This window comes from Eriocheir sinensis, chromosome 37 (assembly GCF_024679095.1).
Source record: "Eriocheir sinensis breed Jianghai 21 chromosome 37, ASM2467909v1, whole genome shotgun sequence".
NCBI classification, from domain to species: domain Eukaryota; kingdom Metazoa; phylum Arthropoda; class Malacostraca; order Decapoda; family Varunidae; genus Eriocheir; species Eriocheir sinensis.
The window spans coordinates 4,123,103-4,136,649 of NC_066545.1; the positions used below are offsets into that span (position 1 = coordinate 4,123,103).

Below are 13,547 nucleotides of genomic sequence, written 5' to 3' on the forward strand. Positions count from 1 at the left end.
AACTCATTCTGTAAATCTTACATCCTAGATGCTCTCCTAAGGTACAGGAAGGTGTATTGCAATGGCTCAATAACCAGCTGGCACTCTTGCAGCAGGAAGAAAGGTGTCACAGGGTGCCTAAGGACAAGTAAAACCAACTGATACCCTTAAAATGGACCAGAGGGCCTTTGCGTGCCTAAGCAAATCTGAGATATATGTTGCCACGGGCAACAGAAGGCCTAAGGCTAAGTATGCTAAGATTATCAAGGACGTCATTAAAGGTTCCCTGATGATGGATGGGCAATGTTTACGTACTACTGACAGCTGCTCCATTCATTGCATTCATAGGTGGGTATGGTGCTAGTGTGGTGGTGTTGAGAGACTGACAGAACCATAAGATGCTTGGTTGTTGATTAGGTTTCCTAACCATAGAACTGAAATGCTTGATTGCTGAATAAGTCTCCTTACAGGGAGGTAAAAAAAAAAAAAAAAAAAAAAAAAAAAAAAAAAAAATAATAATAATAATAATAATAATAATAATAATAATAATAATAATAATAATAATAATAAAAAAAAGAGGACTAACTAAAATCTTAGTTACTGAGGTGAAAGTACAATAGCTATATAACTAATTAAAGAAAGTCGGGTTCAAAACCCTTCATGACATTTTTTTTTAAAGAAAATTATTAAAATTTATAACTAATCCAAGAATTCATAAGTTTTAAAAGGATTAATAAGAAATTTTGCAAAATTGTGTAGATAGCTAGCACAAAATACATTTATAGAATAAATAATACATCACTTAACTCATGTTCTCATCCCTTCCTCTATACTACCACCTGTCCACAAGGAATAAAGATACACAAAATAAGGTAATGCTGAAAACTGATCTTCAATTTTTGTGGATATCCAATCATGACACAGCATTAAACTGAAGCATGGCTTAAAAGGTTTGTCAAGAAGGAATGTAATGGTAAAATCACTTGGTCTGAAGAGGCAAGAAATCCATTTCCAAATGATTCAACTTATTATTGAGATCCAAACTTGTGGCATTCCAATTTCCTTCTTTTGCCCAATCACAGACATTTAGCAATCACTACCTCTTCAAAGTTGTCATCCATCCTCACTTTGCTAGTTACCTTTCTTCTCAAGCCCTTGCTCTCCTTTTAACTCAGTGTGAATGAAAAGAGTAGATTCCTTTCACTTTCCTTATGAATTTCATCCCCTCTTATCTCTGATGCCACCTCACTCACCATTTAACTGGTTACCTCTCTTCTTGCCAGTCTTTGCTATCTCTTTGACCTTAAATTGAGGAAGTTGTTTCTTGCCTTTTAGAGATTTTTGTTGTTATGCTAAAGGACCAATAGCTCCACCAGCTGTACTACCAGGCCAACGAAACACATATGGATACGTCCCAAACTTCTGCTCATGAAGACTTCACTCCTGCATCCTCCAGCCCAATTGTAAGGCACAAGACTATTTACTTATCCTGCCTCACCTCTCCACACACCCACAACCCAACACATATATGCACTCACACAAATACTGCAAACAAATACTGGTTGTCTTTCAATTTCAAGTCTTAGTCATAAATTTTACAAAAGCTAAAAATAAGAGTTATTAAAATGGTGAGATGTTTCCTCCATGCACTACCTATGAAACGTTTTTACTACTAGCTAAGATTTAGCCCTCCATCACTGATTAGAAAAAGGCTTTCCTTATGCAACTTTCAAATATTACTTTGATAATATAATTACATGAGCTTGGTAAACAACAATACTGGAAGGACCAGGCATATGTTGCAGCAGCTGGCCAGTATATTTTATATAAGTTATATACTGCACGACTGAGGAATAAGCAAACTGTGTTGCAATACCAGCACACAAGGTATAGCCACAATCAACTCTTAAAACAAAATTCACCTGGAATGCTTGCACCACAAAAACTCTGTAATGATATCACATGTTGAAACATTCCATGGCACACAACAGCAACCCCAGCACATAGTACATTGCAGCAGCTAGCACTTCATCCTACCACACACATCAAACAAGCATGCATGCACACATTCACACATGAGTACACTGTAGCACACAAATGTTCTGCATATGCACACCCCCAGCACATGGGGTTGTACCTCTGTAGACACTGCAATAATCAGCACACCACCAGCAGCACATTATTATAGTACTGCGGTAATCAGCAAATATGCTGATTTTCTAAACAGCAGTCTAACACTTTAGCTATCACACTACTATGAGCACTTCCTTGTACCCCACACCCCCGCTAGGTGCCCCACCACAGTGCAGCAGACAGATATGCACTCCCACCGGGTACTCTAAACAACAATTTCATCTTGGTTAATGGATGCCTCTTGCTTCAACTAAACACACTAGCAATGCCACACTGCACTTCACAACATGGTTGGTTGGCCTATCATGGTGTACATACATACACTCCCTCCTTAGTACTCAGAAAAGCCACTTCTTCTTTTTCTTCTTCTTAGTGTTGGTGGGTGTCTCTGACTCATCCACATCCTTGTCTGCATCTCCCTTTGCTGCTCCCTTCTTCTCCTTCTTTTTCTTCTTCTTGGGTAGCTTGAGTGTCTTCTTTTTTTTAACTGGCTCCAGGGGGCTGTTGCTGTCATTTTCCATCCCATCAATGTGTTTCTCTGTGGGGAGAAGGCAACTGTTACTGTATTAATGATGGCATTAGCAGAGGGAGATAATGGGTTGTGTAGTGGTGCTGAAGGGTAGGAGTGTAGTGACCAATGTTAGAAGATTGAAATCTGTGGGGTTCACCAGCAAGGTAAATGATAAGTTGTTGTGTTGGTGAAAGGTAATGAAAGAGGTTACAGGACAGCTTTTTTTTAATTTTTACCTCTATCCTATAAGTTTCAAAAGAAAGAGAAAATAATATATTTCCTGGCTTTTCATGAAATGTGTGGTAGCAGAAGATTCCTGCTAAATCCTATTCTTGTAAACAGTACTGGAAAACTTGATTTATACTGAAATTATAAAATAATCTGTAGTGTACATATGTTCAGCAACACTTGCTGGTTATTATCCACATTTTCTCAAAAACAGGAAGCAAAGAAAAACAGCAGGAAAGCAAGGCAAGGCATTATGCATTTTGCTGCAGAAACATCACAGAAGCACAGTGATGCACAATATAGCACAAAACTTCCAAGCACTAGGAGGAAGAATACCCTGTTAACATCCACACAAACACACACCTGGCCTGTTTTGTTTCCTATTTATTATAACTTCCTCAATATAGGCACCCTAGTGGATGAGCATCCATTTCCTCTTCTCCAAATACATCAATCTTCATACTTTTCCCTGTCCTTTAATATTTTAATGGACCCAGCTTTTAATTATACCAGAAGTTTTCCTCTCAAATGTACTATACCTATCTACCTTTTATACACCCTCTTTGACATCTCATTCTCTTGATCGACATTGTCACTGTATAGGCTAAGATGAGGTTGATAAAAGTCAGGCTTGTAAACAAATAACTGCTTTTCTCCTCAAATGGAATGATCCACAGCTCACTGGTAACAGTAAGCCATTCTCAGAATTACTTTCAGATTTAATTAGTTCCTCATGATTTAGTTTCCTGCTGCCACACAGCCCACCACACATAGCTCCAAGCCACATTTTCAACACAAAGCATAAAGCCAACAAGACTGGTGTAGGCAGCTCCTCCTAAAAGAAGCTTCAGCACAGTGGCTTGATCTTGCCTTTGTGTAGCAGGTCAGAGGTGCTGTGACACTGAGGTGCTGCCTCTTACATCCTCTTCTAGACACCCTCCTCCTCCTCCCACTCAGCATCCTTGAATGCTATTTCTTCTTTTCTTACTACAAAGGTTACAAGAATCAGACTTATGAAAACAAAACTGAGCACAAAGCACATAAGAATTTCTTATGTGCAAAAAACAATGCTATACTGCCACTGCTTCTCCATTCCCTAGTTTGAAAGCACGTGCAAACAACCGTCTTTTACAATTAATTTTGTCTTCTTTTAATTTTCATATTTGGCAGGAAAGAATAACAGGAATATTCAAGCCTCAACACTCAGTCTAAAACAAAATACTGGATAAAAACTTCTACACCATACATTATGTGCATGAAAACACATGTGAAAAACAAAATGTCATATACAGATGCACAAAAACTAAACAAAACACTACAGGAATAAACATCAAAGCACTCTCCCATACAGTCATCTACTCACCCTGGTTAGCAAAAATACTCAACCATTTCAGTAAAATCTCTTGGGCAACAAACACAAAAAAAAAGAAGATAAAAGAGAGGAAACAGAAAAGCCCACAAACTCCAATAAAGATTTTATATTTATAGAAAAAAATATATAGAAATATTTTCACCATTCTGTAACCTTACAAAAACAACAAAACAAGAGCAGATTGTTGTACATATAGCTGAGTGAGGGATATGTACTGTTGTAACACTCTAGGGGTGGGGTGTTTTGTAATATGACAGTTTCCTTCAAACGAACATCAAATAAAAGCGGAGAGTTGGCATAAACTGTGCTGGCATCAGCACCAGCCAATTTGTGTCAGTGAATGAGTAGATCCTTTTTCCTTTCCAACACTGAAATACATCAACAATCTCCATCTAGTCACTGATCTCTTCCGTGAATATTGACATGTGGCAATGAATAGTATCGGCCATCTTGAATGTTTTGTTTAATACCTCATCACAAGCTGTCTACTTGGCAGAGCAAGCTTTACCTTTAAAAATGTTACATTCATTTGCCCGGACAGACACTAAGACTACTATAGCTGCAGGCAGGCAAACTATGTGCAGTTTGTCAAAAGCATGAAGGGAAATAAGTAACTATTTTGTCAGGTTAATGGTATGTATATGCATGAAATACATGCAATATTTAATATGTCCAAATATATCAAACACAACGAGCCCTACATTGTGACAAGTTACAAGTCAAGTAAGAATGGATTGAAACTAGTTCAGTGTAGGAATATGCATGAGAACAGTCCATGCACTCTGATGTAGCTCCACAATTATGCAGTTTGCCATTATCCTAAATCTGCTTGGTCTCATCTTGCAAAGTATAACTTTGTTCCAAGATTCCTGCATATTATTGTTTTCAGTGTAGTTACTCTGTTATTAAGAATCTAAATGAAAGTCATCTGGTGATGATGACTGCTCCCAACTACCAGAGGAAGTTATACTCTAAGCAGAAAAGCTTGGTGTTGAATAAGCCAAACAACATTTTAAAGTTGGTATCTGGCCACTACATTGGAATCAAACCCTTATAGCATGACCTTCTATATACAAATATTCACCGCTCATACTTGGTAGTAATCCATCTTACTATATTGTATATCACTTGACAGCACATTTTCTCTATAAGCAGGACTGAACTTCTAATACAAAATCTTTAATATTTCCAAAAATAATCAACAATATAATATAAATTTAATTAATAAAATTTTGTTGTTAAGCATGTCATTTTAGAATAACATGGCATGAAAATGTGGCATGAGACTGTAGTGGACAGTCACACCACCTCTGACATGTGGCATTTCTGTAAGTTTTATTCTTTTCAAACTGAGACTGCAGTGGACAGGCTTCCTGCCTCTAACTCTGTCGTGTTTTTACAAGTTTGTTCTTTTCTATCTGCTTATGGGAGGTGGAAAACTTGTGATAATTTCTGGTTCTCCTTTTTCCTAATACCCAGGGGATAAGTAATAATATAAAAATTATATGCCAATTCAGATTTGAAGCCTACATATGTAATCTTGGCATAAACAATGGGCAGATTATCCTGTTAGTCTACATGTGTGTGTGTGTGGCTGTGCTCCACCCACCTTGGTACTGCATCATGTGTGTGGCGATGCTCTCATCTTCTTGTGCCTCCCTCAGACGGTCCAGTTCCAGGCAGTTGATGATCTCGTCGCGCTGCTCCACCACCTTCACCAGCCGGGATATTAACTCCTCCTCCTGTGCTGTGTCCTCCTCTGTCCTTTCACTGGGAGACTTCATCATCAGGCAGCGGATCTGATACTCAAGTTCCACGTGCTCTTCCTCCAGACGCTTCTCCCGTTTACTATAAAAAAAACACATAGCTTTAACATATCCTACTCAATACCTTCCTTACCCTCTTTCTGTCTCTATTTCTATCTGTTTGTCTCTTTGTGGTAATTGCCTCTGTGATGGTTGACAAAGCAATGAAGTAATCACTTCTCAAATGAATTAAATCTACCTGCCTAGTGTAACATGCTTAGAGAGTAATGTAATGCCATTAGGATCCTATTGATGGTGAATTAGCAACCTAATGCCACCAGTTGTGATATGGCTGACAACCCAGTGCAGAGAGGCAGTCACTCAACACAAACACTGCTGCCACGTGCCCGTAAGTATTGGTCAGTCTTTGCTCAGCCTAATTGATACCACTTTTATGGTAACACCATATTCTTTACATATTCTTCTTTTTGAACTTAAGTTTATGAGCAACAGTTAAATTCACACACATTAGCACTTCACTTTCTCCAGATGCCGTGATTTATCTCATTATGTAATTGATATCCAAGAAAGTAATAACCAAGAAAGTAATAACCAAAGTAAATTCAACAAAATGTAAAATGGCAAGGTGCAACAAAAGCAATACTGCTGCTGTGTGTGCTGTCTATTGGACGTCCCATGAATTACAGCTGGAGTTCTATAAATGTTTGTTTAGAAGCCATTGCTGGTTACAAAAATTAATCAAAATACTAACTGTAAATACATGTTAATGAACTTTAAAACACAATCACTAAAATTATATCTGCTATTACATCACTGAATAACAATTGCTGTGGCCTGACAGTTTTTTGGGAGTAAGAAAATAAACTTGGAAGCAAAAAACACCAATTGTGTTAATATTTGTTTGGTCTGTTAAATCTGAAATTCATTATATTGGGGTTCATTAACTTCAGAGTTTACTGCATATATATGTGTGTGTGTGTGTGTGTGTGTGTGTGTGTGTGTGTGTGAGTGACTGCAGGTACTTACAGATACATAAGCTCAGTCTGTCGGCGGAACAGCTCATTCTTCTCGTTAACCAGTTCAAACAGCTGCATGATCATGTCCTCCACCTCAATGCTGTTGGGGCTGCTTGGGGGTCCACTGTTAGGGGCTATCTCCTCCTGAGGGCTGGGTGGAGCTGAGGCTTCTGTGCGTTTGCGGATCTGAGTTTCCAACAACACCCCTTGCCGCTCCAACTCTGTCTGCTTAATGTCAATGTCTTGAAGCTCCTGCTGGATCACCTTCATGGGCAGCTTCTTGAGGGCACGCTTCTGAGGCACAGGTCGTGGTGGTGCAGGGCCCTTCTTTCGCTTCCACTCCCCTGCTTCACTTTTACTAGTGGAGCAGCGGCGGGTGATTGTGGGACCTGTGTGTGTTAGGAGATTGATGTGACTAACATGGGACACAGAAGCATGAAGCAAGTTTCAATAGACACTATTTTTAAACTTATTTTTCTTCATAACAGTGCATTTACTTCTGCAGCTGAACCAACATTCATAACCATGGTCTATCATTTAAGCAACTGTCAACTTTTTAAGACAATTATATAGTTTCTTACTACAGTAGCAAGGAAAATATAAAATGATGGAGTGTGATTAATCAAATGTACTTATTCCTGAATGAATGAAAATGAAAGAAGCTAGCTGTGCATTTTGGGTGAAGAGATGGATTTACAGGGTTAATGAGTGGAAATGAAAAGTTCTGATCATTCATTTTCTACATGACTTTCTTATAACATCTAACACATTTACTGAACCACACAAATGATACCCATCAAATGTTTGCGAGGCAGCAGAGAATAAAACACACACAGCCCAACACAGACCTGAAGCAGCCATGGGAGAAGTCTGCTGCTGGAGACTGCGAGCAGGCTTGGGGGGAGCCTGGGAAGTGCCATTTAGCTTATTTGAATGGTTCTTAAGGTCTTTCTGAAGCTTCCAACTCAGCACCTCATCAGGATCTGCCAAGCCAGACAGAAGCACACTCAGCACAGCACAGCAAAGGCTTACAACACACTTGTACAAATCACAATCACTGCCATAACAATCAATACAGTTTTATGTGTAAATTACTCGCAACACCCAATCCAGACATCACTGCAACAAAGACCTACACATTCTGAATCCTTAATTATTCCTACAAAGCATACAGCACAAAATACAAAGGCACTTCCAAAAGATCTACACAGCTTGAATTCTCACCCACAAAACAGCACACAACAGCACCAACAAACAGCATATGGCCATGTAGGTCTGAATAATTTGAATTCTCAGTTACTCAGCATGACACACAGCAAGGGTCACTGTCACAAACATATAACAGCTCAAAAATGGTAAATTGTTGCTCATGATAAAAGACAGAACAAGCAAATTACACTTATCCAAAGAACTAATTCCTCTCAATGACTTCTCTTTCTTTACTTCCCCGTCAAATAAAGTTGTTCCTGGACTCTTAAACCATTCTGCTTCCAACTATACTATACTATATCTATACTAAGATGCAAGACACTAAATTTCTTTCTATTTGACCATCTCTTCTCTTGGTCACCAATAGAGCTGTCATCAGCGTCTTACAACAAACAACAGCACCACATAGCATGACTTTCTTGCTCAGTACACTAAAGCCTCCCTGAGCCTTACCTTCTCTTTCACCCCCACCCCCACTGGATGTTGTATCAATGCTGCATGTGTCCTGTTCTGGAGTGTGAGACATGGGGGGTGCAGGAGCCCTACGACCCTTTTTCCTTAGGGCAATGGAGCCACCAGGGGAGGAGGCAATGGAAAGCTGAGGGGAGGAGGGGGGCGGGGGAGCAATCTTTTTCTTGCGTGGAGTCGTGTTAGTGGAAGATGTGGAGGTGGTGTTGGAGACAGTGGATGGGCTCCTGTTGGGTAAGAGAGAGATGGTTAATCCTGTTATTGTTGGTGGTGGTAGAAGCTGAGGGGTGGTAAGAGCTCATCAACTTGCATTTCATTAGCTCTATTTACCTACTTGTTGTACACAAGATCTGAGCTAAACTCATATTGTCCTGTATCAATATCTGCTTTTACTAACTTTACTTGAAATTCATGGATGTTCTTAGCTCTTATTATCCCCACGTCCAGACTCTTCAAAGTGTCAATGATTCTGTTGAAGCCAAACCTTTACATTCCTTCTGGGTCTTTGGCTCTTGTTTTCCTCAGTTTATGGTCATGCCTCATTGTCCTACGATATCCCTCACCAGCAAGTCTACCCTGTCTACATGTTCCAGGTCCTTGATGAATGTGAATACCATACTTAAGTTACCTCACTCTCTTTTCCCTTGCAATGTAGGCAGCTCCAGTTTGTGCAATATTTTATTATAGTATTACATTCTTTTATGCTTGGTATCATTTTTGTTGACACTTTGCATTCCATCCACTTTTCTTTCTTGTAAGATGACATCACAGCTGCATATTCTGGTCTTGATCTTATTGGAGATGTTATCAATATCTTTTTTGCATCTCCTCAGCCATTTAGTTTAATGACAGCTTCTTTTACATTTGTCAGACCTAAAACATTCTGCAGTTTTGTTATTAATTTATCTTTTCAGGGGAAAGGTTGTTCTGTACCATCACTCTCATGTCTTTTTAATCATTTGTTATACTAATGGCCTCTCCACATATACTCCCACCTAAGATTTTCAAGTTCTTTGTTAAAGTCCCATCAATGTTGGTTTATACATAATCCTTGAATTGTGGGCTTAATTTTGATGTTCAGTTATGAATAATTTGCCTCAACTCTACTGCAACTTTCCTTTCACTCTGATTTATTACATACAATTTCTTGAAGATTAAGAGTAGTCTACTACCACAAAAGTAAGATGTGAAGAATACTGTTTGTCTATTTTTATCAGGGATGAGTAAAAGGGCTGTCTCACCTGTTCCTGGCCATGCTTGGGGGAGGGGGGCGGGGAGGCTTGACCTTGGTGCCCTTTGCTGTGGAGTCTGTCCTTCCTCTCATCTCTTCTTCCTCTTCATCATCACTCCAGAAGGGGTTCAGACTCTTCTTTACTTCCTTCTTGGCTGGGGATGTGTCCTTGTTCATGGCTTCCACCTCCTCTTCCTCTTCATCACTTTCAAATGGATTCAGGTTAGCCTTAATGAGTTTCCTGCCAGAGGAGTCCTGTGAGAGTCCTGTGGCTGTGCTGTGGGCCTTAGCATCCTGTGTGGGCCCTGCTGGTGCTGTGGTGTGGTATGAGGATCCTACTGTGGGCTGCTTTGATGGGAGTTGTGGCACTGCTCCCGTTTCTTCTTCCTCCTCATCCTCACTGCCAAATGGGTTCAGATCATCTGGGTACTGCTGTGACTCACTGGGTGCTGTGTGTGGTTCCCTGGAGGTCACAACTGGTGAGCTATGATCCACCGAGGGACTCACAAATGCATTCTTTGTCCCCGTGTGGCTGTCACTACTGTCACTGGTCTGGCTCACAACCTGGCTCTCACTGGGCTTCACAACCTGGTCCTTCTCTTGCTGGTCCTTCTCTCGTTGGTCCTTCTCCGGCTCATCTGCCTGTCTGGAACCCTTTTCAACTTCACTCACTAGGCTCAGGCTCTTTTCTGGTTCACTTTCCTCCTCTAAGTGGCTCTTTTCTACCTCACTCTCCTCTCTGTGGCACACTTCCTCTGCCTCACTCACAACCTGGTCACTGTCTCTGAAGCTCTCACGGCTCTCACTCACTTTCTCACTTTTTCTTTCCTCTTCTTTTTTTTCACTTTCCTTGAATGTTTTTTGTGCTGTGATGGGTGATGGCTGGGTGGGTGTGATGGAGGAGGGGGGGCTGGGGGTGGAGACTGAAGACTTCTTTCCATCCTTGCCAACCGTCTCCGATGTCACAGTGATGGACGGAACACTTGTCGTCTCCTTCTCTTCCCGCCTCATCTTATCACCCTCGTTGCTTATTTCTTGGAACATTTGAAGACGACGGGCAACGATGGAGGAGCTTGTGGTGTAGGGGCTGTGGGCACGTATAGATTTGTCTGTGGAGGCTTTGTTGGGGATGTCTGCTGGTGGATGTGGCTGCGACTTTGGCTGTCCTGTGTCTAATACCTTTGGTGGGTCTGTTCTAAGGGACTTGGCAGTGCGAGGGTAGGGGGCTGGGTCGGGGCTGTGCTCCCTCACCCGCCCTACCCCACCCACACTCCCAAACAGAGCAGGGGAGACCTCAGAAAAGGGACTATGCTGGTTTGCTTTGCTTTGGGGCTGTTCTGGGGGCTGCTCTTGGGGCTGATCTGGGATAGCAACAAGTGTCTGGGAGAGGAAAACTGTACGGGGTCTTGGGGGAGTAGGGGAGGGGGTTGGGGCTGGGGTGTCGGGTAATCGCGGGGCCTCACTCTCCTCCTCTGATTCTTCCTCCTCCTCACTAGAAGAATCCTCATCTGTGTCAGTCTGCAAGTGTTGGGCGGAGGCGAGTGCGGGGCTGGGTGGGGCAGGCGGGCGCTCCTCGTCGGGGCAGGTCTCGCAGCAGTACTGGCCCCGCTCAGTCTGGTAGTAGCTGGCCAGAGTGAGCTGGGCAGAGCAACGGGCGCAGCGGAAGCAAGTTCGATGCACCAACTGGCCGGGCGCACCAACCACGAGCCGCTCCGCCAGGAACACCGGCAGCCCACAGCTGGCACACACCTCACGCCGGCCCCGGAAGCCGACACCACCACGCCCCAGCACCTGCAGCACACAACAGCACTCTTAATAGGGGCAGATAAAGGTTAGGAGGCTGGTGGCACTCCCCTACACAGTGAGTCCTGAACATAAATGGTCTGAATGGTTAATGATGGGTGCATTGCAGGACCTTTACTAAGGTTGAAGGGCTGGAGATGGCATGAAAACTAATGCACTGGACACTGCCTGGCACTTAAGGGGTCTTAGTAAACAACTTTTCCTCTGGTTAACTGATGATGAACATTTAATTATAACAAAAATAAAAGAAAGATAAGTAAATGTAAAATAACAGCATATTAGTAATAATAATAATAATAATAATAATAATAATAATAATAATAATAATAATAATAATAATAACAATAATAGTGAACAGACGGATGCAAATAAGAAGAGACAGGGCCACATATGGACAGACAAACAAAGACATACATGTACAGATAGACAATAAACATATACAGACAGACTCATGGCAAACACATACACCAGCGCATAAACAAAGGAAGGGAAGAGTGAAGTAGAGAAAGAAAACTTCAATTACACAGACAGATGAACATGGACATAATACAACACACACACACACACACACACACACACACACACACACACACACACACACACACAGACTAGCAGCTGCAGCAACAGCACCAATGCAGCACCACTACCACTACCACCCACCACACGAGCACTACAACCACTAAAATCTCAACTAGGACCACCTCTACCACCCCACCAGCAGACAGGCAGCAGGCACCAGCAATAACCGATAAATAAATAAATAAATAAATGAAACAAAGTAACAGGATGAGAATGAGGAATAAGAATGCATGAAGTAGTGATCAACAAAGACGGATTAAGGTGCAGAAAATGATGAATGGGGAAATGACGTAATGGGTGAGAAATAAAACTGGAAAGTGAGGAATATGAACTGAGAAAAAATAAAGAGTACAAGGTACAGAATATATATATATATTTTTTTTTTTGTTACTCTCTCTCTCTCTCTCTCTCTCTCTCTCTCTCTCTCTCTCTCTCTCTCTCTCTCTCTCTCTCTCTCTCTCTCTCTCTCTCTCTCTCTCTCTCTCTGTGTGTGGAGTACAGATATATGGAAGAGCTACTGTCATAAGTCATGCAGTGTGCTTGCTTGGAGGAGGAGGAGGAGGAGGAGGAGGAGTGGAGGAGGAGGAGGAGCAAACATGAAAACATTTAAGAGCAGAACACAGAAAGTCTGTTGTTGATAATGAGGTTGCCTTTTCTAGTGTTTAATTTATTATAAGGCATTTCTGTGCCCTGCAGAAAAAACGAGAATATTTGCTGTACACAGGAGGAGGAGGAGATAATTCAGCAGCTCCAATGAAGATAGTAGGGGTTGAAAAGCTTAATGGAAGGAGTCCTTGACTCCTAGCACCACAAGACATACTATGTAAGTCCTGGATTACCAGGAAAATATCTAAGGACGACAGAAACTTGCTTGAGGAGAAGGAAAGGAAAACAAAACAAAAAACTAGTAGTTGGAGTTTGGCATGTGCAGGAGCCTGAGACTGAGTCTCTGTGCCCTGATGGTCCTGTGATATAGAATGGGTTAAAAGAAGTAAAGGAGTCAGCTTGAAGGGGATATTGTCTGGATGGAATGAAGTAGGGAGGGAGGGAATGGGGCAGGGAGACAGGAATGGGGAAAAGGGAGGGAGATAAAGACACCTAAGTCATCTCCATCATTCCATTTTGATTTATAGTCATTCCTCAAACAACAAATATCTGCAACAATTTCTTTTTACACATACAAGAGAAGGCAGACCAAAGAGCAACAAGTCAGAAATGTTCAAAAATTGTCAGACTCAAGTAAATAAATAAG

General features: G+C 41.4%; 1 protein-coding gene across 6 annotated transcripts in view; it reads right to left on the reverse strand.

Moving 5' to 3' along the window:
- Positions 1–517: 517 nt before the first annotated feature.
- Positions 518–13,547, reverse strand: part of LOC127008084 (MICAL-like protein 1) — a 49,020-nt gene continuing 35,990 nt past the window's right edge. For 3 of the 6 annotated variants that reach the window (XM_050879647.1, XM_050879650.1, XM_050879651.1), the window contains 6 exons: positions 9,924–11,704; positions 8,668–8,909; positions 7,854–7,988; positions 7,016–7,394; positions 5,833–6,071; positions 519–2,650 (listed from right to left, as the gene is read on the reverse strand). In XM_050879647.1, the coding sequence (XP_050735604.1) occupies positions 2,451–2,650; positions 5,833–6,071; positions 7,016–7,394; positions 7,854–7,988; positions 8,668–8,909; positions 9,924–11,704 (2,976 nt within the window). In that variant the 3' untranslated portion in view covers positions 519–2,450. Of the gene's footprint in view, positions 2,651–3,721; positions 3,839–5,832; positions 6,072–7,015; positions 7,395–7,853; positions 7,989–8,667; positions 8,910–9,923; positions 11,705–13,547 lie in introns of all 6 variants that reach the window. The other 3 variants (XR_007760771.1, XM_050879646.1, XM_050879649.1) reach the window with 3 other exon arrangements.